Raw genomic sequence first — 26,924 nt, forward strand, 5'->3', positions numbered from 1 at the left:
AGTAAATGAATTAAAAAAGTAAATTAAAGACTAATGTCTCCTTTATTGTCATGTCTTGAGAGGCAACCAAGTTGAGAATTAAATAAATTAGAAAAAACATTTCCTCTTAGAGAAATGATTCACAATCTATATATCTCTATATATATTAAACCTATAAAATTGCCATAAATAATTGATTATGTAATTAAGACAGGTGGCAAACTAATAAATATCAATAGTATATGGTAACTTTATTCTATATTTGACTATGTCAGTCAAATATATATAATTTCAATATAAATTTTTAAAATTTGAATTAAAATAAAAAAAATATCTTTTATTACCATGTTATCATACCTAATTCGGTTAGTGATCATATGCAATTATATTAGGAACTTTTGTTATCTTAATTCAAATTATGTAAATACTACTTCGCCTCTGGCAAAAATAAATAAATAATACTCCATATAACTATAAACTCTTTTATATTTAAAATCCTATAATTATAATTCTTTAAAACACTGTAGCTAGATCTGAATAAAGCGAATTTCTTTTAAAATAAATATAATATATAAGGTACACGTCTATGTTTATAACAAAAAAAAAGTTTAAAAGTTGATAAAAATTTACTTGCATACATAATGAAGTAAACCTACATGCTGGAGAAAGAAACATTACAAAAATCAATTAATATTCAACATAAGTTGTTTTTTGTCTTTTTGAAAAATGTTTGTTTGAAGAGTCAATTTATATAAATGGACATCAAACAAATAACAAAACTTTGACTATATAATTGATTAATTTCTATTTAACACCTTCTAGGAATTGAAGGATATAAGTCGAAACCTCTTCATTTAGCTGCAGTCAAACCAACATTGCAAGGGTGTAGTATTTTTTTCATTGAAAAATATTAGTTTTGAATCATTAGATTATGTGAAAGATTTTTTTCTCGAATTCAAAAAGAGGGATATTGGTTTCTAATTGATAGTTTTTATAGCGATTTTCAAGTGTAATGAAAGGTATATTTAAAAAAACTTGGTATGACGTGAAATAATTATTTTTAAAATGTAAACAAATTATTTCAAAATGAGATTATTTTTAAAATTATAATGTAATTTTTAAAATAAAAGATAAGATATTTTTAAATTTTAGTAGAGAGTTTTTAAAATAATTATAATAGAAGTCATATCATGGATAAAATCAAGAAACCAAAATCTTATGGATTATTATATAAATATCCGGCCAGATTTATTATTTACTTTTTATAGCTAATATACATAGATGATGTACCTATTACACACGATTATACACATGTTACATATGAATTATAAATAAATTACACATCCTCAATTTTTTAGTTTAAGTGGTTGGGTGAGCTCCTGTTTAGGTTGATAAGATAAAGCCAAAAGAAAAATATGACAAAATTTCAACCGAAGATTAAAAATATAAATAGAGTTCTTATGTAGATAATTTCTATTAAAACTCGTCATTTTATTACGAAATAACTTAATTTTGTGTAACAAAAGAAAGAAAAATATAAAAAAAATATAGGATAAAAGAAAATAAATATAGAAAAAATGTATGAAAAATCTAAAAACCAGAAATAAGAGACGACAACGAATTTCTTCTTCTGTTTCATCTTTGTTGAGTGTAAAAAATTTGGAAGATGATCTCATCGATTTCAAATATTTTTTTCAACTCAAATACATAGATTATAAGATAAGGATATCTTAGAATTTTTTTTTATTTACATTGTGTGTCGTTTTAAAAAAAATTACTATTGCTAGCAAAGTGATATGATATTCGAATTTGAATTTACTTATAATTTAAGTAGTTTGCATTGAGGTTAAGCCAAGCATGGTGAAAAAATTGCTAAGCAATTTTAAGACAATATATACAATATTATATAATAACAATCAATTAATCTAACATTTAATGATTCAAAGAACAAGAAATCTGTATATGTATAGGGTATTCAAAATTTGAAATTTGTGGCTAGAGATATCGATAAACTCAAAATGGAGTCATACTGAAATAAAATTTACCGACTAAAGAATCATTTAAATTTTTAGCTAGCCGATTAAAGTGAATTTTAAATTAAGGATAATATCTTCACTTGAATCATTATAAAAATAATTATTTTATTGAAATATATATAATGTTGTAGAAATTAAAATTTTAAAATAGAAATATTTTTTTAAACATAATAGCATACCAAATAAGAATTTAAGTAGTAGTAAAAGAGTCACGTCGTAACCAAAGAATCGTTCATATTGTGCCAACCTTTGTGCTTTTCCAGAGCTCATAAATACGAGTTATTATTTCGTGACTATTTTTAGGTTCCAATGACACCAATAAGAATGGTGCAAAAATAAAATTATCACTACGAAATTTGAGAAAATGTTAGCCTTTTTTCATGTAGTGTTTCATAAACAATATCTAACGATTATCTGTAATTACCTAGAACGTTTAAATTTTAAGGTTATTTACATATAATTCAAATAACTCACATATTTAACATGGTTAATGTCAAATATCAAAATGGAGTCATACTAGAAAGAAAATCACTGGCTAAAGAACTTTTTAAAGTTTAGATAGCCGACTAAAATGAGTTTTGAAATAAGGATAATATTTTCACTTACATTGTTATAAAAATAATTATTATTGAAAAATAAAATTTTAGAAACTGAAAATTTAAAATAGAAATAATTTTAGAATATATCAATACACCAAATAAGAGTTCAAGCAGTAGTAAAAGAGTCAAGCCGTATCCAAAGAGTCCTTCATAGTCTCAACCTTTGATTGTTTTGCCATAAATATGAGTTATTATTTTGCTTTTTGACTATTTTTTTATCCAATGACACCGACGAGAATGGTACTAAAAAAGAAAAATAGAATTATAACTAGGAGATTTGAGAAATGTTTAATCATTTTCATGTCTTAATTAATATCCAATGATTATCTATATTTATCGAGAAGGTTTAAATTTTAAGATTTTTTACGTATAATCCAAATAACTCAAATATTTAACATGGTTAGTATCCGCACATCTGCGCGGGTGCTAATACTAGTTACATATTATATTGCCATTGTGTGCTTCTAATAAGCTATTAATAATTTGACAAACAATTCAATGCGCTAATTCATTACTAAAACAACATTAATAATATTCATAAATTTTTACTCACTAATACTAACTAATAAATAATAACTTTCATAAACCACAAAAAATATTTTTTATTGTCAAACGAAATAACATAAAAAATAAGATTTGAAGAAAAATATAAATAATCAAGACCTGACAAAAATAAGAACTTTGGATGAAAGATTTTATCAAATTCACTTTTGTGACGCGATATTATATTCTCAAATCTTGAAATGCGATTAATAAAGAAGTTTTTGACTGCTCAAAGGATTGTTAATGAATTTTTGATGATCTACGTACAAATCTAATTACAGACAATTGCAAAAGTGCTTTTGGACGAGCTTATACGTAAGGCGTTGGGCGCATACCAAGCGTACGTCTGGGGCATTGAGGTGGAAGGATCAAGAGTTATTATTTTTAGAAAGTTATATTTTATTTTTATTATTTTCATACAAACATAATATTTAATAATATTTATACGTTTGTTTAAAAAGTTCTATACTCATTGACATGGGTACACACGCAAAGCGCGTATTATAAGACTAGTCTCTTAAAAGTAGTATTAATTCAGGAGCGGTTCAAGCACATGCGAGACCTAAAACAGAAATTTAATATGAGGCCTAATTTCTTAAAAGTAAGTTATAAAATATATTTTTATTTAAAATATATTCTTCTAGCTTTTTGAGATATAAAGTTGTTAATAATATTTTTATAATCGATTTTTACTAATAATCCGTTCTCAATTGATATTATAACCAACTCATTTAGTCTTTCTTGAGATATTATTGATTTTAGATAAGATATTATAGAGCGATAGAAGTGTAGAACTATTGGAAGCTTAAAAGTATTGTTGAATATTTAAACTAATAGAGTATTGGAAGAAAGAATATGAGTAAGAATATTAATGAAAAAAATAAAATATATAAGGGTTTTTGAAATAGAGCAAAATTCATTACTAGCCATTCAGTAGAAACTAATATCATCCGCTGACCATAAATTATAATACGCACTTTATAGCCCAGAACCAATTGTAGTGGCTAGCCACTAAAATTAACAAACCCAACTGACATTATAATTTTGTATAGCGAAGCCATACTAAAGCAACAAAACAATGAAAGCTATAATGGACGACTATTATAGATGTTGTTCAGTAATCAATAAGTGTGTCTCAACAAAATCATATCAAATTTAGAGTTCAGGTTTCAAATCTAAACAGTTCTTGCTCAACAATGATGACGGCTAAAAGGACCAAAAAACTATATAATCTGCTGACTTATAATCAGATTGTCATAAACTGTTGAGCATCAGGCCGTGACTGCCTGGAGAAGTGTTTGATGGCAACTATCATGTTGCTCCAAAGCTTCCCTATGTAGACAACGTTGAGAGCTTTTTCTTCACTTTCAGAAACTATTAATTCACTGTTAAAGCCATTCGTTGTTGCTCGGAGTTCGACAAGACTAAGTTTCCTGAATGTAGGTACTTGATCTTAGTCTACTTGATCCACATTAGCTTCATCGACAACACAGGCAAATCAAACAGGAGATTGATTAAAGCTAAAGTTATGAATCGTCACAATACATCGATTTTTTTTGCATAATATACTTAAAAGTGAGAATCTTAGCTCAGGTACATATACTTGCCTTGTCCTGACTTACCTGCTTGTTTTGTTTAAGGATACAAAAAACAGAAACGAGTGATAACCACATTAGTTTTCAGTACTAAATAGAAACCCTATATAGAAATAAATATGGCAAAAAAAGAGAGGATAAATCTTGGCTAAAAATCAGTGAATGGAAAAAGAGGCAGCATGACAAGTTGACAAATAATGACTATTCTACAAGATTCATGCATTCAGAAATATACAAACTTGATACAACAAAGCTAGAATCTTTCAAATATTTTACAATACTACAGTTCATGTGCATATTAGTACAAAATGTTTATATATTTTTACACATCGTAGTCATTCAATATATATAAAAGACTGTCATTATACAAAAAAATATACATATAGACTGTCATTATACAAAAAATATATAAAATAGACTGTCACTATACAATTTATATACTAAATAGACTGTCACTATACAAAAAATATATAAAATAGATGTCACTATACAAAATAAATACAAAAAAGACTGTCACTATACAAAAAATATTCAAAATAAATGTCACTGTACACAATAAACCGTCACTGTACAATTTATATATAATAGACTATCACTATACAAAAAATATACTAAATAGACTGTCACTATTCAAAAAATATACAAAATAGACTGTCACTATACAAAAAATATACAAAATAGACATTTCGGACTATTAGATGCAATATGTTCGGGCCAGAGGGCCATTTCATTTCAATGAGAAAAAACATGGGCTATTAAGAGAGGCTATAGAGGGTCATTTTCTCAAAATATGAAGAGATTGAAAAAAAAAAGAAATATCGACTTGAACAAATTAAAAAAGGGAGAATTAAATTCTTACGCATTATCTAATGAGGGCGTAATAAGTAAAAAATTGAAATGTTGGGAAAACTATTCATCTACCCATTTTTAAACAAGTCAAATTATTATTTTAATTTATATATATAAATAGCTTTCTTTCATTTTATATTAAAAACTATACTTTTGTATTAAAAAAAACTAAATATTACTTTTTAAATACCTATAAACCTATTTGTTTTTTAAAAAAATGGGCCCTCTCCAAAATTTGGGTGCCTAAAGCATAAGCCTTACCTCATATAACGTTAGAGCCGGCCTTTTACTAATTAATAACCGTAATGGGTGAAATTATATTAATAGTGTATATAATTTAAATTGGAAGTTAATAGAGTGGTAGTTTATTATTTTCCTTTTTTCGTGTTTGATTTATTATTTTCCTAAAGCACGCATTACAGTTCTTTGACCATGTTTTATTTTGTTATGAGATTTGTAAAAACTTAATTGATTGTATGTGTTGCGAATTTCGCTAGTGTTTGTACATAAATTTGGTTGAAACTTGAGAATTGTTTTTTGAAATTGTGCTAAAAAATAATTTTAAAAGTTGAAGTTGTGTTTGGACATACATTTTATTTGAAAAAAATTAAAATTTTATGAGTAAAAAAAATTCACTGAAAAACTATCCTAAATTAGTTTGATTTTTTTTTTTAAAATAATTATATTCTATGAGCAAATAATATATATATATTTTTTAAAAAGTAACCAAAATTTATGGTCAAATAGAAACTTCTTCTATCGTTCAATACCCACAAATTTAAATTCACCTTTTGTTCTCATCCCCCAAGTGCATCACGACAAACAATCGTAACAGCAAAAGCAAGGAGAAAAAACTAAATACGGAGAGTTAACCTAAATAATTATTCGTTCAATTGTATAAATTAAATAAAATATAATTAATATATATATGTATATATATATATATATATATAAATAATATAGGAGTATAATTTATGTATATCCACTTAGAAAATAAAGAATAGATTCGACCGCTAGAGTATAAATCCCCCCAAAAAGGAAGGCAGAAAGCACAGTAGGAGACTGGACATTGTGAGTGTGGTGCAAGTAAACACAGTTTCAAAAACTGACTCAGCAGTTCTCTCTCTATTGTACTCTCTCATCCTTTTCTCATTTCCGCTGCAAAAAATTAACAATGGAGGAAGAGTACTCAGTGGATCCAGCTCAGTTACTGGAAGCTGCTACTGACTTTGCGTATTATCCTGGTATTCTATTGTTTCCCTCTTTCTTCCTACAACCATCCCTATTTTTACTTGTTTCTCCTTTTTGGTAATAAGCAAATGGTTAATTTGTATCATCCAATTTTCAGGCGCTCATTCCGATGCTTCAGCTCAAGACTTTCTCAATCGATTTCCTCTTCCTGCTATTATCAAGTATCTCTATTTCTCTTATTCTCCTTTTTTCGGTTGGAAATTAAATGTTAAAGCTATATATAGATAAAAAAAAAATCCTTTACATTTAACAGAAATTAAATAGGGAGCTTAATTAGTGCTGAATTTTTAGCTTGCTGATTGTGAACTTTAAATTGCTTGCAGTGCTTTGCAAACAAAAGCAGAATACCCTGGCCTAGAAAATGCGTTGGTTGATTGTTTAGAAAGGCTTTTCAAAACAAGATATGGAGCATCACTCATTCCACACTACATGGTATGGCAATAATGCTACTACTAAATAAGCTCGATTTGAATCTTTATATTGGAATGAGTTTTGTGTGTTTGGTATCACAAATGTGTGTGGAGTATATATCGGCTACTCCCTCTATTCCAATTTATGTGGCAAAGTTTGAATTGGGACAGAGTTTAAGAGAACTTGTGGTTTTAAACATTCCATATTATTTGTATGGCTATAAAAACTTCTCATTAAGGCTAAGATGAAAAATTTAAGTTAAATTGTTTCCAAATTTTTAAAGCTGCCATTTCATTTTGGAACAGACTAAAGAGGAAATATTTTCACATAAACTCGAACAAAGGGAAGATTTGGTTACTTATATTTTAGACCATATGTTAGGGATGTGAAGCACTTGATTGATAAGTTTTCTCTTTAGATTTAAACATGCGCGCTCAAGGGACTTTTGGGTTCTTATCTCATTGAGCGAAGGAATAACGCGAAATCACAGTGAACGGGAAACGTAGCAATTTTAATTAACACTCACCTGTTATTAGTGTTTGTTTTTGCGAGTTTGAAGGAAGTAGATCGTTATCTCGACACAGACAACTATTAATTTAAACAAATTTATAACGATAGGGGTACAATTTCCTTCCTAAAACAATGTAGGGAACAGAAAAGGTTGAGTTTCTTGCTGTTCTTTTTGCTTCCAGCCATTCAAATGGTGCTTTATCTTATTTATCATGTTAACTTCTGTTCATGACTGATTTATAAGGATCTTGATTAATAGTGATCAAGGATGAATTACTCTTTTACAAGAGTTCCATTCATTATAAACTCGTAAACTGTACCCAGTATTTTCATTGATTTGACTTTCTTTTATTGTTAGGACTGCAAGGACAAAAAATGGAACTTAAACATGGAATGAGAAAAATAAAGAAGTAAACATCATAAAATGTTTAGAAGAGCTATTAAGCATTTGGATTACAATATCTATTGGTTTCCGGTAATCAAATCAAAACCTTTCTGACCAAAAACAATCCAAAAAGTAGGGTTTTCCTAGCATCTAACTTTTCACTAAGTTGTTTTTCACAAAATATAGTCCTCCCAATATGAGCCAAAACCAAATCCAGAAAATTGATCTTAGACACCAATAAGGAAATAGACTGCAATTTATCCTGAGTAGTGATCCTTTGTATAGTCTTATAGAGCTAGTTTATTGTAGGTCAATATGTTATGTATGTTAATAATTTATTCCCTTATCCATCTTTGTGCTACATTTATACTTTTACACGTGTCCATCATAATAGATTTTGAGATAAATCATTACTTTTCTCTAAATTGCTTGGTCTGCTTTCTGCCTTGTTGCAGACCTTTGTGATTGTCGGTCTGGGTGCAGAGTCTCAAAAAGTCAGACGTTTAGCATGCCAAACAGTAAGTGCTTCTGTGATAAATAGAAGGCTTTTTTGTTAAGCTTAAAGTATGTGCATCCGTAAATTAAATTAAAGATATTATCTCTTATTATTTTTTCAGTTTCTAGCCGATTGAGACTGAGACCCTTTGTGTATGAAAGATTTTTATCCTGAAAACATGTAGTTAACTCTGTAGGATGCGGTAGGTGTATGAGAGAACTGAATAGTGCTGACAAATTGATTTACCGGCTCACAAATTTCCGTAGATATGTCTCTGGATAATTAAAGCAGGATTGATGTTAAGCTGAAGTTGACAATCTAGCAAGTAGACTTTTCATCCTATGAGAAACAGAATATGTGAATTAGTAATGGGAATTGCTGAATGTTCTAATATACGTGGTTACACATTCTAATCGTGCTGGAGAATTTGCATATTGTTGTATCTATTCTCGATTTTGCTTCCTCATTCTGCGCCATGTCATTCTAATATTTAGCTGTCTTTGTCTAATTTGCTGAAAACAACGAATGTGGGCAATCTTTTTGGCTCATGCAGTAGTAACCATGTACAGGTGTCTTGCCTTTTGGAGAATATTGATGAAGCTATTGTTGTACAGCTAATTCATGAGTATGGAGTTTATCAACTTTTGCTTAATTGCCTCATCAGTGGGTAAGACACAATGCACTGTGTTACAACATGCAATCACCGACCAAACTGTCTATAAGTTCTTTTTTTTGTTGGTTTTGTGAAGATGGCTTTGTTGGATATACTGATACACTGCCTCTGGTAGAAAAGATTCTGACACGGGGCTGCCCTTTTTGTAGCGATCGATTTGCTTCACCTGCTTCTTTGAGAGTCGATTTGATTATGCTTGTGCTTGCTTAATTTTGGACATCGCATGATGTTCATTCTAAGAGAATATGGTCATGAGTTAGAAAAATAATACGTATATGAGTTAGATTAGGTAACTAACTGTTCTCTTTCATCATTTCATTTTATCTGCAAGCATGACATGTTCTGTTAAAATAGTGCAATCAGGTAGTATGACTTCTTTCCAATTCTGCTTCTTTGATTTGAAGTTTTTTTTTTGGATTTCATCGGGTCATGTGGATGAATGGTTCTTGTAGTACCTACAAGTCTTTTCACTTCGGAAATACATTGTCAATTGTTGTTGTTTAGTTGGGATCCTATGTTTACTCTTAGAACCAGAAACATTGATACTTGTGACAATATTTCTTGTCAAAGACAAAATCTTAAATGAAAATCATTTCTTTTATTTTTCCATTTTAACTTTTTTTCTGGTCCATTTCCTCAAGACTCTTTGTCTTTGTTTGCATGCTATTGCCCCTTGAACTGTGGACTAGCAAGTTTTGGGCTCCCCATGTGGAGGTTGCTGGTGAACTGATTTTGTAACGCCATGCTGCTTATGTTTTAGGACCTGTGATCTTTTACTACAACATTTTTAGTTCCTCACATCCTATTGTAGAGGCTTTACGTGCTTAGATTTATAAGATTTTGCTGCACCACATGCTTGTTGTGACTTCCTAACTAAAAATTCTTATATCCTCGGTACTGATGATAACACGTGATTACCACACAGCAACACGCAAAGCATGCAACCTCAATATCACTTCTTTTCCTCTTCTAGAAATTGGGTCTGCTTGTAGTCATGTAGGCATTATTCTTCTGGCAGGGACGAGGAAGTTGCCGCCACATCTACAGACGCAGTCAGGAAACTGGCTAGCCATTCAAAAGGCATTGTATGTAGTATTCTGCTTCTTATCTTTGTCGCACATATATTTCTGCGTGCCTGTGGTGATAATTTGACCAGATATTAAGGAAATAAGGATCTCTGTTGAATTTGATAAAGTTTTCTGTAGGATATCATATTTCCAGAGAGTGGTAATGAAGCAACAAACCTCGTGAACTTGGCAACCAGCTGTTCACCTCTGGTATGGTATTTTCTAATGGATGGTAAAAGTTCTGTGTGCCCTGTGACAGACAACGTGCTCTATGCAATGAGCATTTCTCTTCTGATATTAGTGCTTTACTTAAGGTCATGCTGGAATTAGTTTGAAAACCATGTGCTCTATTCAGTATCCAATGAGCAGTTCTCTTTTGAATTTAGTGCTTTACTTGATGTCACGTTGAAGTAAAATATCATAGTTGTTATCCATTTAATCATAGCTTATGATCTTTTTAATATTCTGAACACAAAGAAGCTATGAGACAAAGAGACTACTCTTAATCTGTATATACTACTAAAGAGCCTTGGCACAAAGGTAGGAGTTTCTACAGTGTGACCACTCTTGAAAAAATATGCAAGGTAAAGCTGCACAAAGTAGACTCAACATAGTCTGGCCCTTCCTTGGACCCAATCATAACGGGAGTTTAGTGCACTAGGTTGCCCTTTATACTACTAATAAAAACCCAACCATTTAAAGTTATAAATTCCTACGTTATCCATTCATGTTTTAATGCAAACGTGCTCCCAAATTCCTGTTGCTTGATTAAAGATAAGGCTTAATTAGTGGTTCTACTACAATATTTCTTCTTTTTCTTACTCATCATAGTACTTGTTATTATTTTTCTTATTTTGGTGAAGCTCCTCCAACATTTTCACTATAATTTATAATAAAAAGTATCATACTTCAGAAATATCTTTTCAAATCAAAATGGTTGTAATTTTGTATCAATTGCACATAACGTCTACATGACGTAATTCCGAATATGCTTATATCTATAGTACATGCTCTCTTCACTGATTTAAATAGAAATTGTAACTACGTATCTATTTTGCTCTTGATATAATAGAGCTGGTGCCCTGGTATGTTGTATATCTTGATTAGAGAACTTCTCTTACTCACCCCACCAAATAAAAAAAAGGTACAAGAAACAGGAAATAATGGTACCAAAGTGGCACCCATTGTCAGTGGGGAATGGTGGTTCTTAGTCCATCTGAACCTCATAGAGCTGTGGTATGCTTTTGTCTTTCTATCAACTGTTTTAGAATATCTCATTGCTTGTACTTTAGCTTTTCGTTTTGCTAAATCCTCAGGGAAGAGTTAGACTCTTAGCTTTGATAGTGAAACTATTCTCCATTTCCTCTTCTGTGGCATCAAGAGTGTATAATTCAAATCTACTTAGCTTGTTGGAGGCAGAAATTAGCAATGCAAATGATACATTAGTCACTTTGAGCAGCTTGGAACTCCTATATGAGGTTTGCTCTTAACTAGTTATAAGATTTTCCTCTACATATGATCATTGATTTCGCATTTTGTTTGTAACTTCATATGGTCTTATTAGCTATAAATTTTGCATATCTTATTTAGCATTGGTAAATCATATCATTGGGATTTTATTCATTTCGTAAAAACTCAGGAAGTCCCATCAACAACATACCTAGTGTAATCTCACATTGTGGGGTTTGGGGAGGTAAACTGTACGCAGACCCTACCCCTACCTAGTGGAGGCAGAGACTCTGTTTCCGAAAGACCCTCGGCTCAAGGAAAACAATTTTCAGCAGGTTTGAACAGGAGAACAGTAATGAGGAGGTCATGTCGGAAATACAAAAGATAAGAACATCAACAACAAAAATAACAAAGCATTAATATAACCAAGCAAGGGGAACAACAGATGCTACTCAGGAAGTCCCATGTCATAAAAAATTTGCACTGGCGACGCAAAATATCAACTCTTTATAACTGTTTGACACAACACAAAAAGGTGCAGAACAATATGAGCATTAACTTCTTTGATAGAAGAATAGCATGTGCGTAATCTGAACCATAAGTATGTATTAGTATGGGTAAGTGACCACGTCTTAGAATACCGAACTCGACCTTGTGCAAATTCAACATCAGCAAAGCACTTGATGCTCTCTTTCTCCACAGCCATTGAGAAAATTTTGCTCTGTTGCTTTTCTGTGTTTGTGCCTTCACCTTGCTGTTTTGAGATTTGGTCTCGTAGTCTATAGTAAACACCAAAGAAAATGAAAATATTAGTAAATTAGTGAAAAGATAAGGCAGAGAACTAGGGTTAGGTATTCACCCTAAGTAAAATTTACCTTGCCTGCCTTAAAACCATACCAGATCTTTGCATTGAGGAAAGGTGGCTAACACTAGGAAGTTTCCTATATATTTAAGAGCTTATTCCTGGTTATGTTCTGTTCTCTCTCTTTAGTTATAGGGGGTCTAATGGTGGCATGAATCAAATATTCTCCTTCTTCTTTGGGGAGGGGGTGTCTGTTGGTGGCATATATCAAATACTATCCTTTTGTTTGGGTGTGTTTCGGTGTGTGTGTTTGTTAAGCTGCCATCTTCTTGATTATACAATCCATTACTTTCCATAATATTCACTCAATGCCCTTTTTTTCCAACTGGTTCTCAATTGATGTTTTACTTGTTTTTCTTGTATGTGCTGGGTAAATAAAGTTGGCTGATGTTCAGCACAGCACTGAGTTCTTGTCAAGGACGAAACTTCTCCAAATTCTTACTTCAATTATTAGGTCTGCACGTGAGAGAATTGCTGCTTATGATTCTGAATTTGATTTTCTTGTCATTCAATGATTTCGACTGTCATATTTATTTCTTTGACTGCCTATCTTCCTAGTGATGCTTCTGCTGAATCGATCTTGAGATCAAGAGCAATGATGATAACTGGAAGGCTGATGGCGAGGGAGAATGCCTTCGTATTCATCGATGAATCTGGTAATACTCACATATACTTCTTCTAAGTCTTAGTTGTCATCCAAATTTTGTTATATCTGAAACTTATTAACTATACAATTTGTAGGTATGTTTAGTATTTGAATTTCCATTTTTATTAGCTTATCACTAGTGTGACGAATAAGATATATACATGGCTTTGATGCTGTACTCAGGTTTTCTGGTGCATAATTAATGGACTTGTGAGTGGCTCCAAGTACTCTACTTTCCATCAATTAATTTCAACTTCTGATTCAAGCCCAATCAAACATGTATAGTTGTAATTTGAGTTAATTAGAATGATTAGGAAAAGATCCTTACCGTATTGGCTAGATACAAAACTCTCTTATCCAGGAAAACTAGCATCACGGGCATTTGGCATGTCTTAATTAGAATGTAAGAGGATCTCACTTTCATACTGAACTCAATGGTATATTCTGGGTAAGGAAATACCTAGTTTGGTTGAAATATATCCTACCTTATTTTTTGTTGTTTTACTGCAGGTTTTGTTCGCTTGCATTATAACTCTCTCAGATAGGTAAAAGCAGAATTGACTCTTAATCTTTTCTGACTTTCAGGTTGTAGAAATCTGATTTCAGCCATTGACAGAAGATTCAATTTGTTAGAAAGTGAAAATGCAGATGAATGTGAATGCGCTCTTGAAGCATTGGGACAAATTGGATTCTGTAAGTTTTTTTAATTTCTTTATATTTATGTCCATGTGATGTAGCTCAGTTCTCCTTGACAAAAGAATACGTTGCTACATTTATCTCAATAATAACTTTAGGTTGTTGAAGGGATTTTATTGAGGCTTTCTTTAAATTAATGGTCAAACCTTGTACTTGTGAGACCACAGTTGGTTTATTGGAGATTAACTTAGTGCTGATCCTTATATCTGAACAAACTAGTGCGCATTCTAAGCAGGCATAATCATAATAATAGAGTATTGAACTGTTCTAAGGTCTTTATCCTTACCCTTTATACATATATTCTTGTCTCCCCTTTGATCAGAACATGAAGGTGTTGGTTTATGTTTAGTCAACAATGGCATGCCAATTGGAAGAGTTGGTGGAAAGAGTTGGTGTGGATGCTAGGAGGAAGCTTCCTCCTTTGATGTCACCCATGACATCAAGAGGAGGTCTTTACCTCTATAAATAGATGCACTCCTTCATTTGTAGAAACCATCCCAAAATAATACAATACATTGTAGTGAGTAGAGAGTTAAGAGAGAAATTCTCTTAAGTGTAATTGGGAAATCTCCCCTTCCTTTGTTAATATTAAAAGGGCAATTGTTCTCTGGTGGACGTAGGATTATTTTGATCCGAACCACGTTAAATCTTGTGTTCTTTCTTTTACGTTTCCGCTAACAATTGGTATCAGAGCGACAGGATTCTTTAACGATCCAAGGAGAAAGAACAAGCAAATATGAGTTCCATGAAGTTTGAAATTGATAGATTCAATGGACGCAACAACTTCAATATCTGGAAGATCCAGATGATGGCGTTACTGCGGAGGGAAGGTTCAATCCATGCTATTGACGGAAAGTATCCTACGGATATATCAGCTCCCGACAAGGAGAAGATTGAAGGGGATGCATTGAGTGCAATCCAACTATCCCTTGCACCTAACGTGCTTTGTGAAGTGAGTACGGGTACCGAAGAGACGGCCAAACAGTTGTGGGAAAAGCTAGAAGGGCTATACCAAGACCGATCAGTGACAACAAGAATGTTGTTACAACGGCGTCTTCACACATTTAAGATGGGGTCAGGTACTTCGTTACAAGATCATTTAGATGCGTTTAATAAACTTGTCATGGACTTACAGATTGCAGGAATTAAAAGGGAGGAGGAGACGCTTGCATGTGCTTTGCTATTTTCATTGACTTCAGGATATCGTGATATTGAGAATTCAATGATGTATAGCAAGGAGCCTATCAAGCTTGAGCAAGTGCGGCAGGCACTTAACTCTAGTGATGTGCGGAGGCACATTGAAGGAGATAGAGATGACCAGGCAAGTGGCCTCTTTGTAAGAGGCCGGACTAGCCAACAGGGAAAGACCAAATCAAAGCACAGATCAAAGTCTCGTGTGAACAAGAAGAATACAGAGTGTTGGGGTTGTGGCAAGAAGGGGCACTTTGAACGAGATTGCCCAATGTCAAAGTCCAAGGAAAAGGCGAGTGCATCTACAGTTGAACAGGTACATAATTTTGATAATGATTATGTACTAACAACATCGTGTAATAATAATAGTAGTTATGAAAACAAATGGGTGTTAGACTCTGCTTGTACTCTGCATATGACGTTCCGAAAAGACTGGTTTAGCAGCTACGAGAAAAGTGGAGGAACCGTAGTAATGGGCAATAATGCAACTTGTGCAATAGTTGGCATTGGCTCAGTTCGGGTTCGCTGCCATGATGGAATCGTGAGGACTATTACACAAGTCCGTCATGTTCCTGATCTGAAGAAGAATTTGATCTCCTTGGGTACTCTGGATGAACAAGGCTACAGGTACATGAGCGAAGCAGGAACTATGAAGGTGACTAAAGGTTCTTTAGTCATGCTGAAAGGCAAGCTGGAGAACGGCCTTTACACATTGGCCGGAAGCACCATTGTTGGCTCTGCAAATGCATCTACAGTGCAGTTATCTAATGATGACAAGGCAAGACTATGGCACATGAGACTGGGTCATATGAGCGCACGTGGACTGGAGATGTTGAGCAATCGTAAACTTTTGGAAGGTGAGAAGATCAGCACGCTTGACTTCTGTGAGCACTGCGTTCTAGGGAAGCAGAAGAAGGTCAGCTTCAGCACTGGCAAACACAAGACAAGAGGAGTGCTAGACTACATCCATTCAGATTTATGGGGTCCTTCTAAACTTCCATCGAAGGGCGGAAAGAGGTATCTTCTCATTTTTATTGATGATTTCTCACGAAAGGTTTGGGTGTATTTTTTGAAGGCAAAAAGTGATGCTTTTGAAGCATTTAAAGAGTGGAAGATTTTGGTTGAAAATCAAATGGAGCGGAAAATCAAGTATCTTCGCACAGACAATGGCTTGGAGTTTTGCAATGAAGAGTTTAATGAATTCTGCAAGGTTCATGGGATCTCAAGACATAGGACTGTCAGGCATACCCCACAGCAGAATGGAGTTGCCGAGAGAATGAACAGAACTCTTCTTGAAAAGGCTCGTTGTATGCTCCTACAAGCCAAAATGTCCAAAGTATTTTGGGCTGAAGCAGTTCACACTGCTGCTCATATTGTCAATCGATCTCCAGCATCGGCAATTGACTTTAAGACTCCGAATGAGGTATGGTCAGGTGAACCCTCTAACTATTCATACTTACGAGTATTTGGGTGTCCAGCTTATTATCACGTTAATGAAGGAAAGCTTGAACCAAGGGCTAAGAAGGCCATATTCGTAGGGTATGTGGATGGAGTAAAAGGGTACAAACTTTGGTGTTTGTCTTTACTCAAATTTATAGTTAGTAGAGATGTCACCTTCGATGAATCCTCTATACTTGATCCCGTAAAGTTTCCGTGGAGTTTTCAGGAAACAAGAACAACGAGCAGGTGGAGCTTCCGGTGGAGCTTGCCAAGGAAAAGGATCAAGAGACTCAGGTTAAAGATGAGTCAGAAGATGTAGGCGTTGAAGAACTTGCTGTCAATGAACCATACACAATTGCGAAGGGGAGGGAGAAGAGGCAGACACGAGAACCGGAACGCCTTATAAATCAAGCAAACTTGATTGCATATGCGTTCGTAGCTGCACAAGAAGAGATTAAAGATCTGGAGCCCTCCTCGTATATTGAAGCAACTTCTTGCAAGGATGCCGCACAATGGCGGTTAGCCATGACTGAAGAGATGGAGTCTCTTCACAAGAATCAGACATGGGTCTTAGTGAAAAGACAAAAGGGGAAGAGGACAGTTGGATGCAAGTGGGTCTACCGAAAGAAAGAGGGAATTCCTGAAGTGGAAGATGCTAGGTTCAAGGCGAGATTGGTTGCAAAAGGATTCAGTCAGAAGGAGGGAATTGACTACAATGAGATTTTCTCTCCAGTCGTGAAGCATAGCTCAATTCGCGTGCTACTAGCATTGGTTGCCCAATTTGACTTGGAGCTTCAACAGCTTGATGTCAAAACTGCTTTCTTACACGGTGATCTAGAAGAGACAATCTATATGGATCAGCCTGAAGGTTTCCTAGCTGAGGGAAAAGAAGATCACGTATGCCAACTAAAGAAGTCTTTGTATGGTTTGAAGCAATCCCCTAGACAGTGGTACAAGAGGTTTGATGCATTCATGACTACACATGAATTCTCAAGGAGTGCATTTGATAGCTGTGTGTATCACAAGAAGATGTCTGGTAACTCAATGATTTATTTACTGTTGTATGTTGATGATATGCTTATTGCTGCTAACAACATTACAGAGATAAATGCTTTGAAGAAACTGTTGAGTAAGGAATTTGACATGAAGGATTTAGGAGCTGCAAAGAAAATCCTTGGTATGGAGATTTCAAGAGAAGACGGTGTTGTACATCTTTCTCAGAAGAGGTATATTGAAAGGGTTCTCGAGAGATTAGGTGGAGAATATGTCAAAGATTCCTCAGTGCAGTTGGTAGCATTATGTATGCTATGGTATGCACACGTCCAGATATTGCTCAATCTGTAAGTGTGGTAAGTAGATACATGTCCAGCCCAGGAAAGAGGCATTGGGAAGCTGTCAAGTGGATATTGAGATATCTCAAAGGAGCTTCTGGTGTTGGTCTGACCTTTCGAAAAAGTGGTGGAGGTATTTCAATTCTCGGTTATGTAGATTCTGACTATGCAGGAGATCTTGACAGAAGAAGGTCCACAACTGGATACATCTTTACCCTCGTTGGCAGTGCCGTTAGTTGGAAGTCGACTCTGCAGTCGATTGTCGCTTTGTCTACGACAGAAGCAAAATACATGGCAGCAGCGGAGGCGGTGAAGGAAGCTATCTGGTTGAAAGGTTTAGTAGCGGAATTGAGTTTGGTTCAGCTGGAATCAACTCTTAGATGTGATAGTCAGAGTGCTATTCATCTAATGAAAAATCAGAGATTTCATGAGCGCACTAAACACATTGATGTCAGATTTCATTTTATTCGAGATGTTGTTGAAGAGGGAACTATCAAGGTCGTGAAGGTTATCACAGACGATAATGCTGCAGATATGTTGACCAAGATAGTCCCACTCGCTAAGTTTGCACACTGCAAGGACTTGGCGGGGGTGTGCATCAACTGATGCAACTCCGAAGAGAACAGTTGTTAGGTGGAGGTGGTATGTTCAACAATGGTTTGATTCTTCTTGTTTCTTACAACGGGGTTGCCCAGTAAGCTTAGAAGTTTTGGCCAGAGTTGTTCACACGCACGCTCGAAACGCAAACCAAGGTGGAGATTGAAGGTGTTGGTTTATGTTTAGTCAACAATGGCATGCCAATTGGAAGAGTTGGTGGAAAGAGTTGGTGTGGATGCTAGAAGGAAGCTTCCTCCTTTGATGTCACCCAGGACATCAAGAGGAGGTCTTTACCTCTATAAATAGATGCACTCCTTCATTTGTAGAAACCATCCCAAAATAATACAATACATTGTAGTGAGTAGAGAGTTAAGAGAGAAATTCTCTTAAGTGTAATTGGGAAATCTCCCCTTCCTTTGTTAATATTAAAAAGGCAATTGTTCTCTGGTGGACGTAGGATTATTTTGATCCGAACCACGTTAAATCTTGTGTTCTTTCTTTTACGTTTCCGCTAACAGAACATTTTTTATGTTTGATGTCAATAAAATAGAATAATAAGTGGAAGCTCTGATGTTATAAGGGCCATAGCTTGAAGGCAGTTCTTACTTACCCTAGAGATCTTTAAGCATGACCGAACTCTGGTCTAAGTCAGTGGCTAAGAACCAAGTATGGAGGACCCAACTCGATGCTGTCATTGCTCGGTACTGTGCATGAATTGTTGGTCAAATGATGCAGTGGGGGAAGGGGTTGCTTAATGGGCTAGAGTGGTGTGTCATGACTCAAAACCTAGTGATTTACTAGCTCAAAGATCCATAGGCTCTGTAATAACCAGGTTACTTGATGGTCGGTGATAATCCCAACTCCTATGCATATATTATCATTCTTGACTATCCCCTTTTTTATAAGGTTAGGGTTGCTTCATAATATTCTCAGGTAGTAATATATTCAGGTTATGAAATGTGAGTACTGGGTTGCAGATAGTTGCAGGGAAACGTCGTTGGTGGCAATAGATTGTGATCTCATTCTTCAAGCATCCTTTCTACTAGACAGGATTCTTTTGAACTAACATTTTATCCTCTCATCAGAAAGTCTCTATTCTTTCCGCTTGTTCTTGATATGCCTATGCTTCTCAATAGCAAATAGGGGTTCCTGCTTTCATACAGAAGCATGTTTTTTCTTTGCATGTTTGACCTTTGGAATTTCTTTTTGGCACTGTGTAGTTCACTGTGCACACATGCCACTTCAGCCCATGTTCACTTGGTTAAGATATCACACTGTACTTGAAATTAAAATTTTCTTCGTCTGTGATGCAGCCAGCAAAGGGGCAGCATTGCTTCTCTCAGGTGCACAACCTGCAGGAAGACATGTCATTTATGCGGCTTTTGATCGGCAACAGCATGGTAAACAGCTGGTAAGCAGTGCGAGATTTAACTTGTGTTATCCATGTCAATATATACAGCCTCATTTTATGAATGTTGTGTGATGATGTCAGCTTCATCCAGTGTTGTTGACGATCTCCTTTTAAGTACCAAAAAGACTGCCTGGTTTATTTTATTGTTCTAATTAACTTCAGCCAGAAGCAAACTGGAGATTTAGTATCTTAATCTATTGCTTAAATTCCATTCTGAATTCATTCAGACTCTCACTTCATGAAATAAAGAGAGTTAGAAATTCGTGACAGACATAATGTTTACTCGAGACATCCCTTGAATGCAAAAAACAGGCGGCATTGCATGCTCTTGCAAACATTGTTGGGGAAACTCGTGCAGAAAATGATGTATTGCTGGATGGTGTTGCAGAGGAGAGTCTTCGGCGCCTGATCTATGAAACAGCATCCAAGACTTCAAAGCTGACACCTTCGGTGAGTTTAATTTCTGTGAGGCCTCTGGCTTCATGAAAAATGCTTCCGTTATCTGCCTCTTTTTGTCTCACTGCTAGAACTTTGAAACTTCTCAGTATAAAGCTATGTCTGACTGCTGGAATCTTGAAAATTTGTCTGTACAAAGCTGACAAGTAACAAATCCTGCTCTCAGCACACCACGTTCTGGGGGGGGGGGGGGTAAAACAAATGGATTATATTAGAAAGGGAAAACACGTGAAATGCATTACCATGGTGGGTGGAAGAGTTTTTATTGGGATTTGGCGTGTATGAACCTGTTGTTAGAGTTGTGTTCAGCATTAAGGTCTTCAAATTCTTCTTTGAATTTCTCCTAATATAATTTGTTGACATGATGGTTCTTGCTCGACTTTTTTTTAACCTTCGGTTACTTATTTAAATTGTTCCTTTTGACAGGGTCTCCTCTTATCAGTCCTTCAACAGGATTCAGAAATTCGTAAGGCGGTGAGATATATCTCTGCAACTCACGACTAATATCATCTCACAGAGAGAAGCAGTCCGATAAAAGTTACCTCGTTTGTGTTATCTTTTCAAAATTTACTATGTGAAGTAGTAGCTATTCCTTCTTATTTAGCTGTCTCTGCGGAAAGTTTTGATTATTTTAGCTGGCAGTGAGATGTCTGATGCATGTGAATAGTATCAATTTAGACTGGATTTTGAAATTGATAAGTGTGTAGAGGAATACCGGCTATAAAAAGGTGCTCTCTTCGTTCATGTATTTTCCATTTAGAGTTCAAAGTAAAGCAAACCAATTCATGATGCTGGACATCTTGATGTTCCACTTAGAAACAAATTATGAAGCAGATAATATCTACGATTTTTCTTTTAATAAAAATGTATAGGAGAATGAATCTATAGAACGAGAATGAATCTATAGAACAACTATCTTGAAATAGATTGCCAACTTTGAAAAAGTCAATCCATTGCATAACCCATTTGAATCTACTTTTACATTGTTAAACCACAAACCCAACTTGCCTCTGTGGTTTCAATCTTTCCCTTAATCAATATTATTGTAGTACCTTTGTTCTGATTCCCTTACTACTGTTAGTCGTTTCTTGTTTCGGTTAAATTATGCTGTCTTGTGGTTGGTATTTCAGTATTGTCTTGTTGTACTTCACTTATTATCTGTTGAATCTTTCACATCTTTAATGATCAGGTTATCTTCCTTTAGATCTCTTGCTCAATTTTGTATCTATTTTTGTTCTTTTTGATGTTTAACATTTGTTCATCATTAGGAGAACTATTCATAAAAAGGAAGGTAGACAGATATTGGCAAATTCTTGATCCCCCCACCCCACCCCACCCCACCCAAACATAGAAAGAAAGAAAAGAAAATGAAGGTTGGGTCTTCTAAGGCAGGTTTAAATATACACCATAGGAGTTAATCAACTTTGGTTTCATAACCTGAATTTTTTTATTCCTTTCATTAGCCTCACACAGCTAGAAAAAGTCAGTCTCTTCTTATATTTTACAGGGCTATAGAGTGATAACTGCGTTGGTGATGCGGCCTTGGTGCCTGATGGAGGTTGTCTCCAGACAAGAAATAATAAATATAGCAACTGACACTTTTACAGAGACAGACAAGATAGGTTTGTATGTTAATATCCAATTTGCTTTACATAGTATGCAAACAGTACAAATATCTGCTATTTGCGTATCTAAATGCGGTCATTTGATGACATCTTTCCGGCATTATCTCTTATTGGCCGTGTCTTCACCTAGCTGACTTTTGTGCTAGTGTGTTTCTCATTCAACATTATGCTGGCCCATATAACTGCAAGTTAGTGTATTAACTTTTACCTTATCAATTTTTTTTTATTTTTTTATTTTATCTCTTCATCCTTCTCCTGATGGTTCGATTAACAAATATAGTCTGTAACTTACCATATCTCCCTGCTAGAGAAGTGGCATTGTCAGCAATTGATTTTTAAATCACCTGGCTGAGTAGGAATTGTCGGATGAGATTGAAAGATCATCCTCATTTAGGTCTTAATTGATGTTGTGTGCATCCTTATTTACATCTTTATATTCTATTTTACAACTGTAACTACTTCGCATAGTACATGTTCTTGTTGAGAGATTCAGTAAGTTGGTTAAATTTCAGGTATGGAAGCTAGACACAAATGTTGCCAGTCACTCTACAAGGGTTTCACCTCATCTAGTAAGCTGATCGCTGACAATGCACTGTCTGGTGTAGCTACAAAGGTGTGTCTTTCCTGATTTATATCCTTGTGTCCAAATTTATACGGATTTGGTTATGGTTTGCGGAGATCGAATTGGTCCTCTATCACGGAGTTTCCTGTTATAGAACTCTGGTTTGTCCTCATTTTCACCCTGTATTTACTAGTACTATTTATACCTATGTTCTATAGATATAGACAAACATGTCAGATGTCCAATCTATTTTTGCATTTTGCTTTTCTTTGTGTAAGTACTGCATGGAAAATTTAAGAATGAGACTAGCACTTTGGCAACCTAGGACTAGCCTAGGTGAAACTGAATGCACAATGCATGCATCCCTCATTTTTCTCCCCAAACCTATTTGTAGGAATAGAAGAAGGTTGGAGTAAATTCTTTTCTGAAATGGACGGTAGTGTTCTAGTGGAATGGACTAGTAGTCTAGTAAAGTAAAATCAAGTCAAATAATATGGTTGTAGGCCGCTCCTTAAAACAAACCACGAAGGTAGCATGTCATGCTGGACATAACACGACACCTGGTGCCTAACTACATGAGACCGAGCGAACCAACTGGCTGGCTGAATCAACATGTGATAACATAACATATTGAATGCAGGATATAAACTAAGACATGCTGATATACCGAAAGTCTGAATGATATAAATCAAATTGCGAAAACACTATTATAAGTCTGAAACATGTTTATAGCCAACATTGCTTAACATGAAAAGCCTGCGACTCTGTCTAACTGTTACTCTAGTCTATGAAGCTTCTAATGAAGTACTAAAAACAATGTCTGTCTGCACATACTAAAAGACTGTAAAGTAATGATAATGCCCCGAAAGAATTAGAGCTCACCAACTGGCTAGTACGAGAATCCTAGTGCTCTGAATTGTCAACCTATAAATCGTCACGTGCATCACGAGATGCAGGCTCTAGGCGAAAGGGACGTCAGTACATTTGAATTGCACTGGTATTAAAGCAACCGAAAGAAAGAACTCTAAATGCTGAAACTAAAACTGAACTGAACAAGGAAGTAAAGATATGAATACTCCCTCTTCTGAATGACGAACCACCTGTTTATCTGAAGAAATAAACTGTAACCTCAGGCCCAATATATATGTACACACGCTACGGCCTCAGGCCCAGGTATACGTATACATAACTGCAGCCTCTGGCCCAAAGATGCATACAACATAAACTACGGCCTCAGGCCCAAATACATGTGTTCAGCATTCAGGAATTTGAAATCAGGAACTAAGAATCATACTGCAATACATGATGCTGAAATACTGAATCATACTGAGTTACATAATACTGGAATACTGAATAGAACTAGACTGAGACATTCATGAACTGATTATGAGAACTGAAGCTTCAACTGTTTATGACATGCTGAGTAATCTAGACTGAGATACGGGCATCAAACACAAGTCTATATTGATTACGCACTAAGATTACAACATTCGGAATGAAAGTCATGAACTAATTACAAAGCTAGAGAATAGAAGTTCTGCAATTATTCAAGGAACTAAGCGTAACTATATTTCTGAGGCAATTAGTAATGTTGTAAAAGAAACGTAGTGTAGGGAGAATCATTAACATTCCCAAACATAGAGGTAGCCTCACATAACTTGACTCTGGCCTTTTTAAGCGTATCACAATGTTTTGTCGCCTCTTTCAACGATAATCTATGACAATACATATCAAGAGAAACCAATATTAGCACTATTGTTCATGTTTTAGTCACTTAGGTATTTTATCAAATACTTGGTGGGCATAAAGCTTCATACCCTTATTAATTGTGTTTCTACACCCAACAACCCATTCTCTTGCTACTGGATAATTCTAAAATCTCAATTTGCTATAATCAATACCATTCTTCATCACCCATAAGATAATCAACAATCCAAAACTATAACCGTTCATGCTTTTCTATCAGACCCATCAACTCATATCTCATAAGCTTAGAGTCTATAATCATGAATCCAATGCTACAATCAATTAGAGGGTGAAGATTGAAGATATTACGTTTTTGAAGTTCAATCCTCTTGAATTCGATTCTAGGGTTTTTTTTTTCAACAATGATGTCTCAATCGAATATTTAATGATTTGAAGGGTTTACCTATGTTAATAAGGTGTTGGAAAATTGAAATTAACTTAGAATCATCATTAGAACTTACCTTGGATAATGGAGGGACCTTGGGGAAAGTTGGGTTCTTGAGAGTTTCCCTTTCTAGAGCAAATTTATGTGTTTGGGGTGTAGGGAACGAGGTAGGGCTTTTAAAATGACTTTCCGGGTGCGCTTCCACGTATCTTAAGGCCCAACCGCATACCTGAACGCGCAACAAGTGGCACTTACACAAGTGCGCTGCCCACGGGACAATTGGGTGCGCACTTGAGCGCGCATACTGCGCATTGTCCAGTAAAACATGCATAATTTTTTGCACAGAGATCCGTTCGGGCTCCACAATATATCATTGGAACTATATGTCAAAGGACTACAACTATCATGATTTAAGTTTATATGTCAAAGGACTACAACTATCATGCTTTAAGTTTTCTCAAATTCCTAATAGATTTTCACGAAATCAGGATGGAAGACAGACCTTCTATAACTTAGTCGATTTTATCTAATCTTATGCACCTCACTTTCTATCTTGATTCCAAAACAACTATTTTCAACCATTCTCATCCGATAGGACTTCACATGTCTAAAATGTAACATTAATGTTCATTTAACACATCCACACCTAATCCGAATTTACGGAGTGTTACACTGCAAGAGAAAAATGTTTTTTCGAGGAAAAACAAATGGAGAATGAGAGGAATGTGATATGATTTACAGAAGACCAAGTTAAATATTCATTAAACACAATCTTTTAGCCAAGTAAATGTCTTTTAATATGACCGAGGACTGATGGCCCAGTGACATAAGTCTTGGTTTGATCGAGGATTCTTCATTTTCATTTCCTTTTCACGTCCTGTTGACTGCGCTTTTTTACATTTGTAATATAATGCTGTGATATTTCTGCAGCTGGAGGAAGCTATCAGAAGAGGTCCTTATTTAGGAAGAAGGCTTTCTGAAGCTCAACCTACAGTGATGACGGAGCAGAGATTTTAGTCTTTTCGACATCATAGATACCATCTACAAGTGTTACTTTCAGCCTTTATATGTCATCTATAAGATGTTAAACCACAGTACACTGTAGGGGATCAATTAGCGGGATATTGTAACTTCCCTTGTAAAAAGCCCCCCTTTCTGCAGGCAATCAGCATCAAAGATGGTAATCTAGATGTCTTGGCATTTGGTGGAAACTGCTTAAGTTGGGTGTAGCTACTCGACTTCACTAGCCCTCTGCATTTCCAAAGATATAATCCAAGAGTTTTAACTGCTTATGTTTGAATGCTTTATGCTGAATTGATAAATGCTTGAACTTCGAGCTTGTTTAGATGAATCTATGTTGAATCTACTATTTTCTTTTTCATAGAAGCCTTTGTTATGTAAAGGCTAAGTATTTTTGCACAAAGTATAGATCGTTGATGGATAATATGCATTGCAACGTAGTCATGTCAGGACCCAGACCTCGAAGATTAGTCATACTGCATTTTGCTTTTGGTTTTAAGGTAAAATTTTCATTGTGATTGGAGATGCCATGGTTGAGAGAGAAGGGCCAGTAGCGTAGTCTTGTTTCAGACAAAAATTGGTAAATAACCATTTTTAACACCTGCTATTAAACATTAGCCACATTTTTTGTACGGAAATAGTTTTGGACAAAAATACCTCTAACACACTCCAGCAACCGGTACTGGATTTCTAAATCCTTACATGTTAAACTCCAATATACTATAGTAGAATTCAAAAAATCCCCTACATGTGAAATCCCAATACTTGGTGCTGGAATTCAGAGCCTTTAAAGGTATAACTCCAGAAAGAAACGATAGAAGCGCAAGAACCATTTATGACTACTGGAGTTCAAATTAGCAAAAGCTGGAGGGGTTGTTGACTGTGTGACGCTCTATATCTTGTTTCGCCCGCCATGGCTGCAGCTACTACTATAAGTTCAGATTCGGATGTCGTCGCTGGCAACCTCTTCTTCAAGGAAATGACACAAAACTTAAAAGACCAATGAAGCATGAGATTCAAACACTCAAGACGAGTGAACAACAGAGACACCTAACCATTGAACCAAGATGCCTAAAAATAGTTTGTAGAAATTGCAATATTGCAGAGGAAGCT

At 34.9% G+C, this 26,924-nt stretch overlaps 1 protein-coding gene across 1 annotated transcript; it reads left to right on the forward strand.

Moving 5' to 3' along the window:
* Window positions 1–6,647: 6,647 nt before the first annotated feature.
* Window positions 6,648–26,142, forward strand: LOC104230304 (uncharacterized). Its single transcript, XM_009783070.2, has 17 exons — window positions 6,648–6,845; window positions 6,950–7,013; window positions 7,176–7,284; window positions 8,614–8,676; window positions 9,224–9,321; window positions 10,346–10,412; window positions 10,533–10,604; window positions 11,711–11,872; window positions 13,086–13,159; window positions 13,264–13,361; window positions 13,937–14,044; window positions 19,920–20,017; window positions 20,330–20,467; window positions 20,900–20,947; window positions 21,981–22,095; window positions 22,611–22,711; window positions 25,722–26,142. The coding sequence occupies exons 1-17, from the start codon at window positions 6,776–6,778 to the stop codon at window positions 25,806–25,808; spliced, it is 1,572 nt and encodes a 523-aa protein (XP_009781372.1). The 5' UTR covers window positions 6,648–6,775; the 3' UTR covers window positions 25,809–26,142.
* The last annotated feature ends 782 nt before the right edge of the window (window positions 26,143–26,924 follow it).

This window comes from Nicotiana sylvestris, chromosome 7 (assembly GCF_000393655.2).
Source record: "Nicotiana sylvestris chromosome 7, ASM39365v2, whole genome shotgun sequence".
In the NCBI taxonomy this organism is placed as follows: Eukaryota; Viridiplantae; Streptophyta; class Magnoliopsida; order Solanales; family Solanaceae; genus Nicotiana; species Nicotiana sylvestris.